Here is a 21,874-nt window from a genome sequence, read left to right on the forward strand (position 1 = left end):
TCTGTGTATTTATGAGAGTAGGGCAGCATATCCTTTCTAATTTGTGCGTGTGTGTGTGGATGCAGATGAATCCTCTGCTTCCTTCAAGGTCTGTAGCTGTTCTACTCTCACATGTGCTATGACCATGGAGCTGCGGCCAGGGACACCATTCCCTGTTTAGTTTTATTCACACTGAACTGTGGTCTTGTCTACTACAGTTCAGACTTTTGATCTTTGACAGCCATTGTTTTTCCCCCCTTCTAGTCTAGTGTCTTCACTTTGCCTTGCATCTACCTTTGTGGCCCCTCCAGTCATATTTTCTGCTCCCTTCTCCTCCAAGGAAACCCTCACATTTCAAGAAACGGTTTTTGGCAGCCCAGTGTGGGCATAAACATACACGCTGCAAATGTCAAGCTTATCACGTTCATCTCTAAGCAGTGAAGAGATGCCTACACCTTCTCAGTGTGCTTCACACAGGCATCCGTGAAAATTGTCACGGACTATGGAGCCCCAAATGGGAACATAGATACTTCCTCTGTTTTCCACAGTGAGGCAGCTTTTCCTGAGCTACTGGGAGTCTCTTTGCTGTGGCTGGTGTGAGTGCAATAGTTTGACTTAAAACGTACTCTTGCTGTCTTAGGCCAGCGCTGTTCTGTGCCCGACGTGCACCTGCAGGGTCACCTGTGGCACCACCTGCACAGCCCTCGCTGCCCCGCTCCCCTCTGCCGAGCCAGCTACGGGTCCGAAGGCAGCCAAGAGCTTTGCACCTTTGCAGAGTCACGCGTGGCGAAGGGCGGCTGTCACCGCCGAGCCGCTGCGAGCAGTGACGCTCTACAGGTGCCCCCGAGGTCGAGCGTGTCTAGGGTGCAGCTCTGCTCAGAACATGGGGTTCTCAGCGAAGAAGGCCGGGTGTTCGCGGGATCGGCCCCCCGGGCAGCACACTGCCGACAGCCCTTCCAGCAGCGGGAGCCGCGGGAGCGGCGGCCCCTCCCGGCCCCTCCCGGCTCCTCCCCGCCGAGACGCCCGGGGCCCGGCCCCGCCCGCCCCTCAGCGCAGCGCCCCGGCCGCTCCCGCCATGCGGGTCTGGGTGCTGCTCAGCCTGCCGCTGCTGCTGCTGCTGCTGCTGCAGGAAGCGCTGCCACACGGTGAGCCCCCCGCCCCGCCGCGTCCCCACACCTTGCGAGTCGCCTCGGACTCTCCTTTTTCCTGTCGTCCCCCCGCGCCGACCGTCCCCGGGACAGGACCGGGAGCCATCTGAGGGGCGGTGGCGGACAGTGGTCCGCCCGGGCTTTCTGCCCAAAGTGTGGGTTTGGAGAGAGGCGTTTGCGGCAGCCCCAGCTGTCCCCGCCGCCCGCTCCCTCCGGGGTCCGCGTTTAAATCGGCTTCGGTCCCGTGCGGCGCCGGGGAGGGACAGCCCTGGGCGAGGGACAGTGCTGGACGTCCCTCCAGCACTGATTTGAAAAACAAACACAAAAGGTTTCGTGCACGGTTGCTCGTTTGTAGAGAACACCGAACTTTTCTCATAATCCCGTTTCAGGTTGTGATGAAGTCTTGATGGGGAGAGGCAAGTGCTTGACTGGGAAGGGGCATTCACAACGAGTGCTTGATTTACGTAGGCGTTAACTAGACAAAAGAGATGCTGTTTCTTTCTTGGAAAATGTGAATAAACTTCTTAATACTTATCCAGAAGAAACAACAACAGAAAAATTCCATTGTTTTCTACCGCGGAAGGGCTTGGGATCACGGGCTGCCGTAGCCCGTGGAAGGGTTTGTAGAGAAATGGGAGGCAGGCTCTGAGGTGCGCGGGGAAAGACAGAGAAGCAGATACCACAAGTTGTTCAGGAGGTCATAAGGAAAAAAAGTCTGGTAAGAACATAAAAAATCTTCCACCCTGGGAGCTGGTAAGCACGGAAAGGGGAGATGAAGAGTCTCCAGCATTTGGGAAAGTTGCAGCTCAACTGGACAAGGCTCAGAGCAGCTGAACAGAGATGGGAGGGGACCTGCAGAAAGCCCTTTCTAGCCCAGTTTTTCTCATGACTACGTGCTAAGGAATTGCGCTCTGGACCAGAGTGCTGTGGGAGTGAATTTCTGCTGAAAGATCTGGTCTAGGGGTGTGCACCACCACATCAAAAAAAGTGTTTTCTGTTTGAAAAATAGACAATAAAAATGCAGAATAAGAATGGACTTGAACTTGGTAAAAGATTTCCCAAGTCTAGGTTTTCCTCAGTTTATATTGAGGTTTGACTGGGTGCTTCACTCTGTCAGAAAGTAAACTAGCACATATAATAACAGTTTTTTGTCAAAAGGTAGAGGTCCTAATCATTGTAACTTCAGAATAACTGTTCTATTACATTAGTTGTGATCACAAATACACTTTCTTCCCTCTTATCCTAGTTTTGGTGTTTAGGAATTAGACTTTATGGTAGCTTTACACTTGATTTTGGAAGAATTCATCAGTCTTAATGAGAGTTTTTCGATCTCTGATGGTGCCAAGGTGTAGCATGGGACCTGCCTTGTGGAATAGGTATGTCTAGTGGACAATGAACACAATCTCTTTGTACTTGTGGGAGACTTTGCTCACTCTCTGCCTCTGAAGTTCTCTAGGTGGACACTTGAAGATCAGGAGCCAGTGCAATGTGCATGTGGATATAGGTGATGTCTCAAATGAAAAATGGATGCTCTTTAGGATTATATAACTAACACCCATTTTGGAATTGTTATGTGTAACATTTGTGAGAACAAGGGGCAGACAAACATTAAAGGATAGAACAGGACAATGCTGTGAACCAGGAGCAAAAGTGCCGCATGGTGTATTTCTGGGAGTTACCAGTGCTTAGTCTCCTACTCTGGCATGATGAGTTAGTAGGACCCTGAATGTACTGTTGCAGAGGAAATTAGTACAGTGCCTCTTAGAACTGACAGGAGCCGATCAGAGGTAGAAACGAGGCGTTTTCTCAATATTTTTCTCAGTCTTAATTTCATTATCTTTTTTAGTAAAAAGTGTTGTTGCTGGATTAAAATGGTGAGCACTCTGTGCATCAGTCTAGTGAAATGGTAAAATATCCCAAAATGGCATATTCATGTACTTGCATAAATGGGATAGTTGAGTTTGTTCCCTTTCTTGGGAAAATCTTGCAGATTGGGCAAGGAAATGGAGGAATCTTGGTGGTGGTTTCTGTGTTCTTGGAGGGATTTGATTGTGTGTCCTCTCTATCTTAGGTGATACTGTAGCAGTTAATTTAGTTATCTGGCATACAGATACTTAATTGAGTGATGACAGAAGGTGGGATTGTGAGGTGCAGAAGTGGTGGTGTCAGTAGATATCTGGGCAGGCTTATAAGGGAGTGTTGTGGAGGAGCCTCGCCACAGCTTGCTTGGAAACTCACCTCCATGGGAGGTGCAGCAGAGAACTAGGTTTTCTGTGTAGAAAGATAAAAGCTCCTCTGATGGTGTTTCCTGAAACACCCCTGCAGGGCATTTCTTGCAGGGAAATACAAGGTCAGACAGACAAGGATCTCACTGTGCAGCTGGGAGTGTGGTATGGGAGGAAAGTGTTCAGACTCACTGGTAACTACAGAAGCACGGAACAGAGGAAGCTTGTGTGGAAAGAAAAAACTTCATCAAAACAAATCAAAACCAGGCTTCTGGCACTTAAAATTGAAAAGCTTTCGTAGGGGAGTCTTTAGCAGTTTCTTAAAGGCAGAGTATCAGATGTGGCACAGCACACAGTGTGGGATGAAGCGTTTCCTTGGGGTGAAGCTGCAAGATCCATGTGCCTTTGAAATAGTGTTAGGACCGAGGTTGGCAGAAAGTAGTGGAAATGGCAAAGAGTAGTTTGAACAAATAGTCCTATATCAATAGGGTTTGATGGGGGAAAAAAAAGGAAAAAAGATGGCTGAACCAGAGCTTGTGTTCTTCTACAGACAAAACTGGAGAGTTCAACAAGGAACTGGAATGTCCAGTTTGAAATGGGAATGCTCATCCAAAAGGCTTATCAGGCCTCTTGGTGGGACCTTCTAATACTAGGGCACAATGCTGTCATGGAATTCCACTAAGATGGAATAACTCAACCCAAAGGAGAAGTGTTGAAGAAATATTTAGTGTTAAGTCTGATTCCTGGTGGGTTTTGTCAGTAAAAGTCATCTGGATTGAAATACCAGTCCTGTGGAAAACAAACAACCTGATAACTGACCACCCAGTGTGTAATGATGCCTCTGTTAAGGAAAATCAGAGGGTCAGCAAGGACTGGATAGAAAAGCAAAGGGAAGAATTACTTTCCCTAATGTAGTTTGGATCACACACGTTGGGGTGTGATGCAGAGTGCAATTGTTTAGATGCCACAAATGATGATGACGTAGAGCTGCTACTTGAAGAGGCCCTGAGAAAAGCAGCAATTCTTGAGTTGATCCGGAGTAGTATTCAGGTAATTGGATTCAGATGTTACTGTAGGGCAGCCAGACTGTAGTTTTAATATTCTTGCAGGAATAATAAAAACCAAAGAAATGACTGATGCATTTAATTTTGGAAGGGGGAATTACATAAGACGAGAAGGCTCCTGAACTCACATATGGGTTAAATATAAAAACCAGAATAAAGCAGACAAAAAGAGTTTGAGAAACAGCTTACAAAAGGGATAAGCCCAGCCATAAATCTTTTTCTTCTTCTGAGGTACTGGGGTGGGGTATAGAGAGGTGGCCACAGAATTTGTAGGGCTGGTAGGAATGAGGAATAAGAAAGAACACCTGTAGAAAGTAAAACTTAAAAACTTAATTATTTATGTGCACTGATGTTCACTATGGAGGTGCTTAGGAAGGTTTCAGTGGAAAATGGTGACATGATAAGCATAGCAGAAACTTTCAGTGCAGTAACCTACCAAGCACTGTAATTGCAGACTCTGAGACAGAATCCTTCTCTATGGTGAGAATCATTAGAGATGTCTCATTAATATGCCCAAAGAATTAGCTTTAGAGAAAATCAGCAACATAAACAGTGTTTGAGTGCCATGATTTTATGATATACTCAATTTTGAAAGACTGGGCAGTGAAAATTGTACTTGAAATTTTGTGTTGATAGATGCTAAGTAACACAAATGATTCTAATTTCATATACACATTGATGGGTTTCTACTTAGGTATTTCTAACAAATAATTCCTACTTAGGACAGTGTAACTGAAGTTACACTTGATTATTCTAGAGAAAGTCAGCTCCTAATATTGCTCATCTTGAAAATTAATTAGCTGTTTATACATGAAGGAAGACACCAATTAGTATGTATAACTGTGGTTTGACTGTGTCTTGAACCTGATGTACAGTCTGCTTTTGTGTTCTTTCTGTTATGCAAACATGGTGTAGCTGAACTGTTGTAAGATACATATCCTTTACAAGGAATAGTTAAATAGAGTAGGGCATATAAGTCTGGAAAGGATTTGTTTCAAAAACACTCAAGTTTTGTAAAAGTGCAAGTGCCTCAGAGAATGTTGTTGGAGAAACAATGGATATTTAGTCAAATACAAAAACTAGGAGGCATCTAATATTTATGTTTAGTTCGTGATTTTGAAAATTGACCAGACAAATCAATGAAGGAAAACATCCAAGGACAATAAAATACAAAAATAAAAAATAATAATAACAGCCAAGGACAATAAAATGATGACTACTGTGGTTCACAGACCCCTTGACCTAAGGGTTCTTGGAAGCTTGGGGGACTAGTATCAAAGGAGCAGAGATGGTTGCCCTGTTCCCCGGTTGGCATCTGACACTAGGTGGTGTCAGTGCAAATAATTTTGGCCTGACCCACTGCAGCCTTTCTAATGTAATGCAGGAAAGAAGTGCCGGAATGTCTTGGACTTTAAATTTGTGCTCGCAGGGCTCTGTGCCATTTGAAAGAGACAGTTGTATATCAGCCTGGATTTAGAAGGCTGAAGCAGTGCAAGGTGTCCAACTGGGGTTTGAGGAATGTCACGGGAGCCAACAGTGGCAGGAGTCTGGAAGTCCTGCTGCTCATACTGGCAGCCAGTACCATTTTTAATTCGTGCTAACTGAGTATATACTGCAGGGCTGGTTTTAATTCCAGAGGGAGCTTGTTAATTGATTTGTACAATAAAATACCTGAGCATTTCCATGTGGAAAACAAGAATTAGCTGTCAGGTGCAGTTAGTGGAGTTTCTGGTGTCTGGGGACACCAGAGTTTTAGGCTCATCTTGCAAAAGAGCTATGCTTCCTGATGTCACTGAAAGTGGGGATAATTTGGTTTGTATTGAATTATTTATTTATTTTTAAATTTGAGACACCTCACTTTTTTTTTGTTTCCTTTGTTTCTAAAGGCAGCTGGGCGTCCCTGTTGTATCTTGGAGGTAATGAAATCTCTTACTGTTTGTATCTAAGTTCTATTTTCAGCTGCACTGTCAAAATAAATAACTGTTACAGAGAAGTGATGACTTAAATACTACCTTCAAGTGACTCTAGTGTCGTTTGCATTTCACAGTACTTACTGTAAAAGAAGAAAACTGCATCACTAACAGTATTTTACAAATTGTCACGAAGTTCCATCCTTGCCAGTTTTTCTTCATGTGTCCCCTATGGTAGCATGGTGTGTGAAAAGGCAATGCAGAATTGACGGGTGTGTGACATGAAAGACAGAGAGCTTGTGTAGCCTTGTGTACAGCCTGGCAGTGTCATGGGGTAGAAATGACAGAAGTAAATGGAGGTAGAAATGCTGTATTTCTTTCCCTTACCACTTGTGAAGTTTTCATACCTTACATATTTGTCTGTTTATGTAACTATAGGTATAGATTTTCCACATGTTGTTGAAAGCTCTTTTTTTTCCCCAGGAAAATGGGTCATGGCAGAGACTTCAAAAACTTATGGAAATAAACTCTTACTAAGTTTTATGAATCTTTTCTAGGAAGAACAAAACTTCAGTTATTCTCTGTGATAATAAGGAAGATCTTTTTTTGCAAGAAGACTATATAACTTTTTTCTAATCGGTAACATTGTCTTCTTTATTTTACAAGTTATTGGACAGCCTGCGAAGAGTAAGCGTCCAAAAGAACACGGGGAAAACAAGGTTTTTAACAAAAAAGTAAAACCCAAAACTCCCAAAATGAAGGAGAGAGAATCTGCTGACTCCTCTTTGAAGTCCCAGTCCATACTGACACAGGTGATGGATAAAGGTCGTATCCAGAAACTGGCTGCCACTTTAAGCCTGTCTGCAGGACAAAGCATAGAACTGCGATGTAAGGGGAGTAATGTTACTTGGAACTACCCTTCATATTTAGACACCTTTAAAGACTCCAGACTCAGGTAAGCTATTTTTCTTTTTTTGGAGAAAAAAAAAAACCCATCCAGAACTTTTCTTTTCCCTACGAGTTTCAGCACCATTGGGGGTTTTGTTTGTTTACATTTTTACAGTTAAGATGTTCTATCTAATGGTTTTTAATGTCAACGAAAAAGGATGAGCAGCTTTTAGTTGTCACTAATTACTGCCCTGTGATTTGCACTGTGGAGTAGTCTTGCAGCGCGTTAACTATTTCCTTCAGATGAGTCTAAAATAAAGATGGTGTTCAGCAGGACACAGAGACAGCAGGGAACCAAGTTAGGGTTGATCTGAAGTAAAACTCTCAAAATGTATGAGTGTGAATATCAGGTGCTCACTACCAGCCTACTCTGTTGCTCTGCAGACACTTGCTCCTGGTAGGCTGTAATGGTTGCTAGTGTGGCTACACCTGAGACACTAAGATTAATTTCCTGAGGAGACTCAAACCCACACTCCCTTAACTAGCAAAAAATACACCAGCCTCCATGCTAAGAAGAAAGCCAGAGGTAGTCATTACTTCTTCAGTCAAAGTTGCCTTTGTGTGAAAAAGGAAATTGCAGAGTTTGTGGTGTGGCAGAGTTTAATGCTGAATATAGTCACCTTGAGTTTAGTAAAGCTTTTTATTTCATCTGGTGACATCATAATGAAAACCACGGAAGTAGTTACCACAGGAAGAGGAACTTAGGACTCTTCCTTTCTCTACCCCACCAGCTGAGTGTCCTGTTGCTCTAAACATCTTTTCTAAAACCCCCATATATTTGTGTGCTTTCCCAGTTTTTGAGGATAGTACACATAGCTAAATGTAGATTAAATGTAATAATTTTGTTCTGTATTTGAGAGAAGAGGGGCATATAAGGAGCTTTAGGATATCTTCCACAGGCATTTTTTTGCCTTGAGTTGTGTTTGTTTTCACTGGCCATTTTATGGAGATTTACATGAGGAAACAGTGAAGCACTGTGAATGATACCCTAAGAAAGAGCTGCAAGGAGCTTTTTTTGGATTATTCGGTGAGAGACACAGTTATGAGCAAATGTATCAACTGCTCTTGTCCTTTTATTCCTTAATTGAGTACAAGTGTGTATGTTCTCTGTAAAGAACTCAGGTTATCTAAATCTCAGTGATGCATTTCACTTATTTACTGATGTGATGCTACCTTTAAATCATTCCCAGTTAATTAATTTTTCAGATATATTCTTCTCCTTTTCACTTCTGTTTTTGAAGTGGAGTGTTGAAGAGTTATACGCTGTGATCTCTAGGATATCCTCCTGAAATTCATGAAGCAGTTCTTCTCTGTGCATTTATTTGCTAGTCCTTTGCTGTAGAGCTCAAGAACTACCCTGGCTGAGTGCAAGGCTTCTATCACAGCAGCAAGCCTGTTCCTGCTGCGGGGTTATCACAGCAATACCTCTCAAAGGATCTTGTGGCCAATTTAAACTACTACTGCTTATTCTTTGGCAAGAAATGCTGTTCTGTCTGGATTTATTTCAGTAGGTGGCGTTTATCAGCCGCAGGACAGACCCGACCTCCAGCAAGCCAGAGCTGTATGTGCAAATCAACAGGGAGCATGTGTGTACTTGGTGGTTGTCGTTCCCAAGTGTATCTTATGTTTTGTGCACTTGCAAATAAGTTGGTGGCATGGTTTGGTTCTGTAGACCTCCAGGTCATGTTATCTGGGTATCAGCATCTGGCATTGAAGAAGGCGGGGCACATATTCAGATTATTTGGAGAGGAATCTGAATGCTTCTTCATTATTTATTTGACTGTCTGTTCCTCTCCTGCAAAATTAAGTGTTTCAATTGATGCACATGGAAGAAAGTGCAAGAATTTAAGATAACTTAGGGAAAAACAAAGATACATATTTCCTGATTGTGCAATTTTCTGTTTTTCAGTTTGAAGTAGTTTGCGATTCTGTTGCCTCAGCAATTTATCTTTCTGCTCTCACTCAAGTTTACAGTATTTGTAATATTTTAGCCATACAACAAAAGTTAATAATGTCACACAAAATAAATGCTATAAAATATTTTGGCTGGATGGATATGACTTGGCTAAGTATTTCTTTTCTTTTAGGGTTATTTAAGGCATATGTTTAAGGATCTGTATTGAAAAATGATGATCATTGCTTTAAAAATTATTTTGAATTTCAAGTTGTTGAAGCAGTAAGGCTGTGTTAGACTGAATCAACAATTTTGAATGCAAGTGGAAGATCCTAGAATTAACTAGAGAAATTGAAAACATGGATTAGTAGCAGATTTAAGAGTCACAGAATAGTAATAATTTATGGAGACATTGACCACATAATCCTATGCAGTTATATTTGCCATCACAATTTTATCAGGACTTTGGTAATTATCTCAAGTTCTTTACTGTGGTGCTCATAGATGCATATGAAACAAAGTCTGCTTTATAGAATGTGAAATTTGAAATTTATGTTCTGTGGTTTTAGAAAGCATTGATTTAACTGGAAATACCATAGGGGTACCTGTTATTTAGTTAGCTCACTTGGCAGTGTTTGTAAGTTAGCTGGCAGCAGAAAAGCTTAACAATTACTATCATCTTTGAAAGGGAGTTTAGATCTTCCTCATGGCATATGCAAGACCATGCACCAACCACCAACTGCAATAGGTAAATTTTAAAATGTTATTAATATATTACCTCCATTATTTTAAAACAAAATTATGAATGTAGGACAAAGGGTGGAAATCAGAAAAATAATTATCAAATAACCTACAGCAAAAATTGGTTAATCATCTAGATAGATATATGTCCAGTATCTTCTAAGATTTTTGAGTACTTAAATACCAAGTATAAAGTAATCCCTTTGTTACCAGTTAGTGAGTGAGGTGTGGGGTGAAGCCCAAGCTAATTAACTGGGCTGGACTTTTTTACCTTGAATTACCATGCAGATCTTGCTGGAGGTGGGGCACCGGTGCAAACCAGAATTGATGGCAGCAGCAAGGCAAGTGATAGGGTTATGAGGAGGTAATGGAAAATGAAGAAAGAGCAGCTTGGCATGCTGGATGAAAAATGAGGAAGAATGACAATGGTGATGAGATCCATGCAATTGCTGGGGACTGATGACTACAATTCTTTCATTCATTTGTACATCCCTATAGCAACAGATACTCAGGCACCCAGTTCCTGTTTTTATTTTAAATAGTAGGACAGATGTACAAATTCAACTGATTTGGCATTTTGGTTTGCAACTAGTTAAATTTAGCATCCATGTAATATATTTCCTATAGGTGGTTGCAAAAATAAGTAGAGATAAAAGCCAAATGTTTTGCCTCCATCCCATGCTTACCACATTTTTAACTCACCCATGTAGTAAGGAGAATACAGCAACCTGGAAGGCAATATACCTTTTCTAAGAAGGAAGATTATAATGAGAGAAGCCATTTCTGTAGTATTAGTGGCTATGCTTTCTTTGAATTTGTCTTTGTAGCTATACTTTACAACCTGGTAAGTAAAATATTTTTGCTTACTGTACTAGTGTGTCAGTTTTTAATAGGTCTGGAGCTGTTAACAGATGCTAAAATTACCATAACCAGGGGAGGGAAAGATGCGGAGTAAAAGGAGGAGGAGGACTCTTTGGCTGTTTCTTGTTGAGATAGAGGAGAAATTCTGCCTTTCCACTATTCTAATTGTGGTAAATAACAGTGCACACTGAAATGATTTACTTAGCTTTAGAGACTGCAGCACGCAATACAACTCTGGGGAGAAAGCTAGAATTGTGCAAACATGGTGCTTGGGTTAAGGATACACACTAGCTTGCTTCACAACTACCTTACATTATCTGTAATGCTTTATATAGCATCAATACACTTTTTGTCTGAAAATCTTGTGTACTGGCTGAACTGGCCAAAAAATATTGGTGGTGTTAATGGTCAAAGGTAGCTCATGCATCTCCAGAATGGAAGGGCTGGAATGCTGTTTTGTAAGACTGTACATAACAAATTAATGACTGTAGGCTCACCTAGAAACTGGATCTACAATGCATGAAAGTGATGAAAGAAAAAATAAGGGCAAGCACATTTTCCTTTTCCTATGCTTTATAGCAAAAAGGCAGTCTAACTTTACATAATCTCTGCTCTGCCTGACCTGGAGCATGGGTCTCTCACTTGGTATAGACCAGCTGTATTTATCAGAGAACTTAATCTGATAAGTAAAGTCCCACAAAATGGAACTGCTCTAATGGGGGAAGCTGGGGCAAAGAGCTGGACGTACATCACATGTACATATGTGTAAGCAGAGTGTGTCTGGACAGGAGAGCTCTCAAAAATACTGAGGAAACTGAATGTTGTAGAGGGCAAAGTTACACTGCTTTCAGTGAATGCAGGCTCCTGCTGGCCTAGTGGGATGTTGGCTGTGCTCGTGTGTATAACTGAATTTCATTTTGCTGCTTGTGCTTTGAAGTCTGAAAGCTAGGGTTGGGGTTTTTGTGTGAAACAGTAAGATGTTATGTTCTTCTCCTAGCGAGCGTGTGTTTGAGATAAGCTCTCTTTTGTCAGTATGAATGCAGCTGCTTTAGAGGAGTTTGTTAGATGTTGTTTGAGTGATGCTGTGTATGCTGTCTTTTTATATCTTTTTTTTTTTTTAGCTTCTAAACGTGGCATAGTTTTCTGGCAAAGATCTCCTGAGCTTCACATAACTAAAGCTTAATAAGATGAATTTATGGAATAAGATTTTGGACTAGTTTTCTACTTTCTTTAAACAATATTGGAATGTTTGTATATACAACGTTTTTACTTTGTGATATCTACAGCACAGCAAAGTTTTGGCTTTTGAGTCAGATTTCTTTGCATCTAAAATACTAATGAAATAAAAGTTATTCTGGAAATATTGGTCAGCTGCAGGATTTACCATTTGTAATTTACTTTTTATGGCCTGTTTTGTCTGCTTAATATGGTCGTGTCACAAGTTTCAACACTTCCACTCTCAGTTGCCAGGTTTCGTTAGTGCATGTTTGTGGATGACTACCTTGCTAGGCTATTTCCATTGATTACTGGATAGCTCGTTTTCACCTAAGCAGAACACAGTGTACAATAATTAATTAACTCTGACCTTATTTTTCTGTCTGTTGGGATTCTGAGCTATAATTCAGGGTCTGCATTAACAAAAGGAGGCAAAAATATTCTGGCATAAAGCTTTCTCTGTAATGTTGACATTTAGTACTCCACACTTGCAAAACATTTTATGGTGATGTAGTCATACAGCCTATGAAATGTGAACTGTGAAACTAAATAATAATAATACAGACTAGGACATGGTTTGGATTTCTCTCTTCTTCCTGTTGGGTATGATATACAGCAGGATCTCTTGCAGAAATAGGAATCTCTCAAAACTTATCCATAAACTCAAGATAATTTATAGTGTAAGTAGTGTATGTATTAAAAATGAAAATGCTACTGCAGCATAATTACATGATTACATAATTACATGATTCCAAGCAGTGAAATCAGGCAAGGCCATGTAGGACAAGCACATGACCCTGTAGGAAACATGATTTGTCTGGTTCTTTAGGCGGGCTTCAAAAATGCCCTGTGGTGGATCTGTGTAGTAATGGGGTCTGAAGGCTTTAATGGAAAAGATAATTCTCAGCTCTGTTTGGGATGTGTATTTAGTCTGCTTTTAATTTCTAAGCTTCTGGCCTGACTGGAGGCTGAATGTTGGGTTACATGAACCATTGCCTATGATTGCTGATAGTTGTGCAAACTGCTAGCAGAACACTTGGGGAGTCAGAAATTTCAGGAAGCACATGTAGCTGAAGTGGTAGCCTCCCTGTTTAAGCAGTTATTCTGCCTGCAGTGGAGAGTTAACAAAAATAGAGGATTTAGAGAATACAGTACAGTCAGGCAAGTCTACAGTGCTGCTGTTACTCAGTGATGAGGTGTTTTAGGGGTTAAGAATTTCTTCAAAGCATGCTTATCCCAAAAAGAAATGATTCTGTCTTACAGAATAACTCACATTAATAAGAAGAAATAAGAGGATAATAAATATTAACAGAATCCATAGTTGAATGAATATGAGAGCTGTTCAGATTTCATGCAAGCTGTGTATTTGTCTAAATCCAATTTGAAACAATAAAAAGAAGTTAGTTATGAAATGCCTAAAATTGGAAAAATCACTCCTGACTTGCTTAGAGAAGAAATGACCTTGTGACTTGATGTCTTGCAAAGGAAATAGGGAACCTTTCATGTTCTGGAAGTACTACCATGAAAGGCAGGTGACTGAAGAGAATGTTTTTTAAGGGTCAGAGCAGCAGTGGAATGCATCAGTACTGCCACATGGCTATGCTGACAGGGTTTCCTGAGAACTGGTTCTGTTGGGACATTGCTTTTGCTAACCATCAAAAGTCAACACAGCAGACTGCCAACTGTAACACCATCTGTCTGCAAGAAAGAGCCAGGAAAGCAAACCTTGAAATATAAAAAAAGAACAAGATGAGGCTGTAGCTGCTGTATTTCATAGATAGGACCTTTAACCCTTAGAAACATTGGCAGTATCTACATATATATCTACTACATATTTATAAATAGTTGTACATTTAAAAATGTCAGTCTATTGAGAGATATACCTGGAAAATTCAAGAGAAAGAGAAAAAAGCAAATGAAGTTTGAAATAATCAGACTGAATTTTGTGTAGTTACATGATGGCACTGCCAGAACCCATCCAGCACTTCTAAAGGGTTGTGCTCTGAAATAGCTGAGGGGTGATGATGAAACTCCAGAGAGAGGATGCCAGTGAGGTGGCTTACGGAAGAGGAGTAGGTGGCGCAAAATGACTTACTTGCAGTACAAATCCAAGCTGAGATAGAAGCTCTTAAACGATGATGTTTGTAAGTGGAAACTTGGACCAGTATGTTAAAGATTGGTAAAGCGTTCAGCCTGAAAGCAGGCATAAATCATTAAACAAACTCTTATTAAAGTACTTGCTGTTTATTTCTCATGAATTATCTTTGTTAGATGTATTGAAGCAGTGCTATCGTTAATGGTATTAAAAAAGCACTGAGATGCATACAGGTTAACTTTTAGCATGAAAAAGAAGGCTATATGTGGACAAACAGACATAAAACATACAGTCACAGCCCATTTAAAAAATGGGAACTGAAAAGAATCCAAAAGTTAACTTACAAGACAAAAACACTTGCAAGCTCTTGTGTGTAGTTAAAATCATTAAAACTACTCATGTAAACAGGTCTTGGCTGGAGCAAAAGGGGAAGCTGCAACAGAGCTTTGAAAGGTAGGTCAATTGCAGAGTAGGAATATAAAATCAAAAGTAGAACTGAGCTGACAGAAATGTATAAGGAGATACATCGTGCTTGTCTGTGCCTTTTGTTTTTATTTCTCTGCAGTATAAAGCAGCTTGAAAGGTATGGTCAGCTGATCCTTGCAAACTCCACTGCAGCAGACACAGGTGAATACAGCTGCTGGCTTCAGCTGTGCAATGGTAACAAATGTAGGAAGGATGAGACTAAAACAGGCTCAACGTACATCTTTTTCACAGGTAATTAACTCCTGGGGGATTATTAGTGAAAGTATATTTGCTAGTAAGACAGAAATAAAGCTACTTCAGCGATTTCACTGTCAAGATTTTACTTCCGCTATGTTCATCTTTTTTTAGTGGATGTTAAGGAAGACAGCAAGGATGTACTTGCTTAGTATGATTTATTGGGTCCATTTTCCCTGTGGATTATGCAAAACATATACCCAAAGTAATGCATAATACAATGCAAAGCAAAAACCTTTGAAAATAGTAACAGACTTTCAGAGGAGCTTCTATCAAAAAAATATAAAAATGTTTAACTTTTGAAAATGGGTCCCAATAAAGAAAATAAATCCGTGCAGAAGATTCATTTTGTCATGGCATCCAGATGACTCCTGCCCCGCCACTTTTTTCCAGTTACCTGCACTGGCTTAAAAGTCTTGACCTCACTGACCTTGGTAAGGCCACAACTTCTCCCAGGAGTCTATATAGCACACTGAGAGACAAAACACTCTTTAAGTACGTGTGTTGCCCCACAGAGCTTGTGCACAGTTTACTGCTATTTGATACAACAGAGCTGAAATCAAATTGTGAATTTGATCTTGTTATGGAAATCATTTTGGATGTAAAACAACCTTCAATCCCAAGTAGAACCAAAGTATTGTTGGCTAGAAAACATTTTAATACAAAATGTTAAGATAGGATTGTTTGCCATACATTTTGGAGCTAAATTAGACCATGACACTGTGCAGAATTATCAGAACTGCTTAATGTTTTTGGGATACATTCCTGTAGAAATTTTGGAATAAATTTTTCAGTCAAGTTACTATATAAATGTTCATGCTAGAAAGAAATTTCATCTTTATATTTCTAAGAAGCATGCAAATTATGGAAATACTCCTTAACTGTCATTCTAAAAGCACTGAATATTTCATCTACTTAGAGCAATAAATCAAACAGTTTGCCTAAAAGCATACATATAAAAAGTCTGTAGCTCCAAAGAGTATCTTTTCCTAGTAGTCCTTATCTTGCCAGGGGTGATGGGATCCAGATAAGTATTTGCAAACTTATTAAAAGGAATTCCAAAGCTTTTCTTAAGATTAAAAAAGTCTGAAGATATAGTAAGGAATACTTTGTGTTTTTTTTTGGTTTAATGTTTTTATTGCAAGCTGTGATTTTTCCTTTTGTGGGTGCATATTAAAAATTAAGCAAAAAAGATTTGCTTTAAATGTTTCTCATAGCTATTTTCTCTTGTTGCATGTACTTTGTTTTCTTTCTGTTAAACCAAGAGGTAAATATTTTTTTAACTGTATCAACTCTACCGCACAGACAAAGAGGAACTTTTTGTACCTACTCCCAGTTATTTTGAGATTGTCTACCTGAACCCAGATAAACCTGCAGTCATCCCATGCCGTGTTACTACTCCTTCAGCAAAAGTAACTCTACACAGGGAATTTCCAGCAGAAGAAATTGAAACAGATGGTATTGATCTTATTTATGATGCAAAAAAGGGTTTTGTCTACCAGCACCCTACTTCTGATCATAAGGGCATTGTCTACTGCAAAGCAGAGTCACAGGGAGCACCTCAGATTTCCATCAAATATCACCTACTGTATGTGGAAGGTAAAGTGCAGTTTTCTATATGCTTAAACTGACTCTTTTGCTGACATGGCTAAGAAAACAATTAAAAAAAAGTAAAATAAGTAATGTAATCAGATTTTTAACATCTCGAACAAAAGTATATGTGATAAAACATTGTAGGTTTAAATTCCAGCAATTTCCCAGTGTAGTTGCAGGTATAAAACACTTACCTGTTGCATTAAGCAGAGTCAAAAATTGACTCTCAGTTTTGCCAGTGTATTTAACTTTAGAAGCCAATTTTCTTTTTCCAAGCACTGTCTTTCTCTCAGTTCCTAAGGGCCCACCCTCAACCACAATTGCAGTGTCATCCAATAGAGCTGAACTCGGTGACAGTGTTCAGGTGATCTGCACAGTCCTTGGGGAGCCAGATGTAGATGTGAACTTCAGGTGGCAGTACCCAGGGCGAGAGGTAAGAGATGCATGCCCTGCTTGAAATGGTTTGTTCTTCATAAAGGCAAGACTGCATGCAGTCAGCATCTAGATTTGGAGTAAAAATTCTTTCAGGTTGTGGTGTCTGCCTCTTGCATAGAAGCTGAGGCGTGCTTGGCAGGAGGAGGCAGCATATCCCTTTTGAACTTCAGCCCGTCTTTCCCTGCGAATCTAGGAGCAGCATAGGGATGAAGCTGGAGAGCATGTTAGCAAAAATCAAGCTCAGCAAAGCTCACTCCTCCCTCAGGTTTCCATTCCAGAGACACTTGGCCTCTGGCAGCATTTCCAAAGAAAGCCTCAGACAGGGTCAAAGCCAGCTAGTGTCAGGAGGCTGTTCTAGGGCAAGCCACAAAGCCTCACTGATGCCTCTGCATTTGATATCCCTTCCTTCTCTGTGGCTGGGGCACATGAATCATCCCAGCACAGAATTTTTAAGCTTAATTGTTGCCCACATCCAGAAGCAGAATCTGCTTCTGCCCAGCCTCATCTGAAAGAATCCACTGGAAACACAGAGTGAATCTGACGTCTCTTTTCTTGCAATAAGATGTATCTGACTAGCAACACTGATGGTCCACTTTCTTCTCCCTCTAACCACCCCAACCAGTAGGGGCTTGATTCTTAATCAGCCTCATCCCTCCTGCTGTTTATCCTAAGCAGGCTAGGAGCAAAGAAAGGACTGCTGGAAGATGGAACCCTTCGCCATGGGAAAGGGATCCTCTATGACTGAAGGGTTGGCATTGTGTTCCATTTGCCAGCCCTCTTGGTTCTGGGTTGTTAAAGGACAATGCAGAGCTTGATAATAAGGTACTTTTAAGTGAGTGATTGGAGTTCAGTGTTTACTAGGCTTGAGGAAATTCAAATCTAAGACTCCAGAAGTTTGCAGTAGCCATTAAGATAGAGGCTGTAGTGCTCTACTGTCATGGTAAGGTGTGTGCCTCTGCAGGGGGAAAACCAGAGAGCAAATGAGCACGAAAGGGATTTGAACTGCTGGTGAGGGCACTGGGCATGTAGAACCAGGTCCTTGCTTGGATGTTAATTTGTTCTTTCACTTTCCCCTCTCCTCCTCCACCCATCTTTCCCCCCCAACCCCGACCCCATGATGTTTGTCCTACATTTTCCTGCCAAGACTGTTGAAGTCTGAGAGTCTGTGAGCAATTACCAACTTCTCCTTCCTGCCCTGTCCAAGCTGTAGGTGATCTAAAGAGTAAATACTGGATAGAGCATTGGAAGAGTTTGGCAGAATTCCCGTTTCTGGTGTCCATTTGAATTTAGGAAGGAAAGGAGCAGATGTCAAAATGAGCAGAGAAACTTGCAGCTGTCTGTGAAGTAAAAAGCAAAATGTTAAGGAAAACAGAAGTGCTTCAAAGTTTGGGGAGCTGCAGAGCAATGGTGTTTTTTTGGTTAAAGGCCTGATGTCTTTGGTTAAAGGCCCAGTGAATCACTTTGAGGGGGGTGCATCAACAAATGGCAGCATTCTCTATCCTTCAAGGTGATGCTTTAACTCTGACAGTTGTATAACGATTGACTCTGTTGGGTGGGGAAGAGAAGAAGTGCCTGTGCTTGGTCACATTATCTTTGTTGATTGATATGGGTTTCCATTTTTTTGTCTTGTGGGGTCTCTTTTGGTTTTTTGTATTCAGCTTCCCTTGATATCTGTTTAATGAACTGTAGTAACTGTCTATACAAACCCCATCATTTTGTCTTTTGTAACTAACTGTAACTACAAAGAACAATTGAAGGAATTAAAATCCTAGACTCAGCCTGGCCTTCCAAAACTCTGTATCTCCTTAGTGTCCACCCGTTGCTACTTCTGCATCTTTTACAGCCCGATGGCTGCCCCAAGCGTGGTTGCTGGCTGTTCTTGGCCCAGGTGCTCCCAGTGATCTTACAGCTCCTGATGCACACTGGCATGTGCACTACACCTTTATGCCTCTGTAGCACTGATGGAATATAAACAGCTAAACACATGCAAATGAACTCCCTTGTTTGCTGTGGATACTGCAGCTGCACTGCAGGGCACATGCACTATCAGCAGAGGACTACACCCTCTCACTGCACCTATCTACTGGGCTGAGAGAGAGACTTTGGCCTGTATCTGCCCTGGAAAGGGCTGATGTGCTTATTATCCACTGGAGTAAACAGTCTCAGCTCCAGCTGTGCCTGGGGACAGGGAGGGAAGAGTTGGATGTCTGCCCCGGCAAAGTGATCAAGTAAATGTCAGAGTAGAAGCACTGTATGCTTATTGGGAGAGAAAGTATTCACATTCTGCAAAGAAAAAAGGTGAGGGTGGAGGGAGAAGATAGAGGATCATCAGTGATGCTGGCCAGATAGACCTTCTTTTATGCAAGAAAAAGGACTGACAAGGTTCTAAGATTAATTGGATGATTTTTCATTCATGCCGCTGCTTTCAGTGCAGGAAGCTCAGTGATAGTTTTGTTCACCACCACGACCCCACCCAGCAGCTGGGCTGTCACCTACTGCTTGATTCCTGAGCAGAAGCAGCACTTTAATCCATGCTTGTTCCCAGGTACATTGCATTAGGGAGACCATCATTTCATCTCCATATTCACTAACCTCTCCCTCTTTTTTTTCCCCACTCAGTTATTTTTTGTTCTTATTTTTTCCTCAGTTTTTTCACCTCTGACAATTGCACTTGCTCATTCACCTGCTGTAAATCCATACAGATCCACTCCTTAATCTGATTCCATGAAACAGGTTTCAAAGCAGAAGGCAATTAGTATGAGAAAAACTGGGCTAGCAGGAGCCCAACCAGGCAAACAGTATCCACTTTACATGGCCTTTACCTTCACTTTCAGTAGGGTCAAGGAAGTTCTACTTACTATATTTAGAGAACTAATTTAGGCTTGAATTAAGTGTGCAGTAGTACGGGATTGTAGGTAACACTTGATTTTCAGTCTGGGAACTGGAAGCAGTGCTCTACTAAGTGGCTTGATTACTTTTAAAGGGTTAAGAATTTCTATATGAGATTTACAGCTACGAAGGTTTGTTTTTTTTTAAAGCTGGTAATGCCTGCCACTGCTAGGCATTGCCTGACTCCACTGTGACTCATCCCTAAGCTTCAAAAAGACTGGCAGCTGCCTTTGTAAGGTCATTTTGCAAGAGTGAGATTGTAGTTTTGGCTCTAGATACATGAATAACTTACCTTTTTGCTACTATTAGCTTGAGCCTTGTAGAATTCATATTGGTAAATGGTTAATCCATCTATTTTACGAAGCAAGAGGAGATGGTTTCCAAGCAGAAACCTCTCTCTTAGTTTTATCCCAGTTACTGATATAACAGAAGCCAGTGTATTTAAAACTGTTGACGAGCAGCTGATGGATTTTGGAAGGAAAGAGTCTGCTATAGTCTATCTTTGGGCCAGTTTCTCTTATCCAGTCCTTCGTGACCTTCTGAGGTGCCATGGAGTGTAACCTCATAAACAGTCCATCAGAGAATTTTCTTATAAAAGGGAGGGTAAAGAAAAAGCCTGTTATAACAAAAAAGTCAAAAAGCATCTTTCTATCCAAACATTGATTTTTGTGTTTTGGCTTTGAAGTTACATACACATTTGGAAACCAGAACGTAAGGATTAATTTAGAAGTATTCGGGAATGTTACTATTTGTTGTATGTTATCTAATGCAGGGTTTCTAAAACTAGAGGAGGAATTAGTTTCCAACATGTGCTTGGTCAACTAACTTGTGCCACTGCTGCCTTCTTTTTGAGACACTGAAAGTCTGAAAATGAGCTCACACATCCATCCTGACACGTCCCCCAAGCTACCTGATCAGGTACCCAAATGCAGCCTTAGTAAGTGGCCTAAAACTGAGCTCACTCAGAGGCTCCAGGCAGAACTTTGTCAGCCCATCACTGATCTAAAGATACACAGTACTTGTGCTTAGAGTGGAAGAGCCATTGTATTACCTTTATTTGGCATAACTTATTGGTACATCAGTATTTAATGCAGGAATGTTGCTGCAACTGCCAGACCTTCAGTCTCCTCACTTAGGGCTGACTTAGATATAGGCTCCTACCATCCAACCTCTTGCATCAGGGTTTGATGGGGTGGTGTTGCTAAGTACACTTTGGAGAATCACATGTTTTGTGTGGGTGGGTTGTTGTTTTTTTTTTTTTCTCTTTTAAACAGTCTGAGAGGCCTGTGATTATCCAAAACTTCTGGAGATTGATAAACAGAGGAGCTGGACATACTACAAGAATCTCAAAGAGTGTTCTTCTTGTTGAGGATTTTGAAGCCAAAGATGCTGGAAACTACATCTGTATAGCTCAGAACCTACAAGGAGAAACAACAGTAGCTACTAAAGTTGAACTAAATTGATAGGAAAGACTTCTGGACCTGGACTGAACTGTATGTTATTTGACATTATAGCCATTAATTTTCTTCATGAATGTTTAAATGAAGCTTCTCTCTCACTGTTTCTTTTTATATGTCAACGCATTCCATATTCACTAGCTTGACAGGCCACAACAGAGTTCACTATGCCCAGCAGTAGTTAGTTGTGAGTTAATGAAACTACTATGAAGCATTGAAGTTTAAGCCTGAACACGCATAGGGCGTGTTGTATTTAGGAATGGGTGCTCTTGGGCTTTCCTTTATATATGGGCTTTTCCCTCAGACTCTTGCTTAAGGTCAGCCTGCTGTGTGGTGCGTGCAATTTTAATAATGAGAGTACTGTACATGTTTAAAACAACAGCAAAAAACAAGGAAAAAAACCCCTTGATACAAAATTAACCAATAGCAGATGTTTATTTTGCAAGAAAAATTAAATTTCTGAACATTATAAAAACATAAATATGTGTGTGTGTGCTCATTTCATATATGTGTAAAGACATAAACACACAAAAATTTCACTCCTGGTAAAGTTAAATATCCTCTAGCACCTAGATCAGTATCTCAAGAGACCTGTAAGCAGTCAGGTGTGCTGTATTTTCCTTATGTTGTTGCATTCTTACAACCTTAAAATACGTAGCTTACTTAGTAGTTCTCTCCTCAACAGAGGTAGAGCATTATG

The 21,874-nt window shown here is 40.9% G+C and overlaps 1 protein-coding gene across 1 annotated transcript; it reads left to right on the top strand.

The window, feature by feature from the left end:
* The first annotated feature begins 1,026 nt into the window (after positions 1-1,026).
* On the top strand, positions 1,027-21,655 carry PDGFRL (platelet derived growth factor receptor like). The gene is made up of 6 exons (XM_027635674.1): positions 1,027-1,124; positions 6,993-7,281; positions 14,646-14,797; positions 16,106-16,399; positions 16,687-16,826; positions 20,992-21,655. The coding sequence occupies exons 1-6, from the start codon at positions 1,055-1,057 to the stop codon at positions 21,178-21,180; spliced, it is 1,134 nt and encodes a 377-aa protein (XP_027491475.1). The 5' UTR covers positions 1,027-1,054; the 3' UTR covers positions 21,181-21,655.
* The last annotated feature ends 219 nt before the right edge of the window (positions 21,656-21,874 follow it).

Source organism: Corapipo altera, unplaced genomic scaffold (assembly GCF_003945725.1).
Source record: "Corapipo altera isolate COAL_440 unplaced genomic scaffold, ASM394572v1 22b, whole genome shotgun sequence".
NCBI classification, from domain to species: Eukaryota; Metazoa; Chordata; class Aves; order Passeriformes; family Pipridae; genus Corapipo; species Corapipo altera.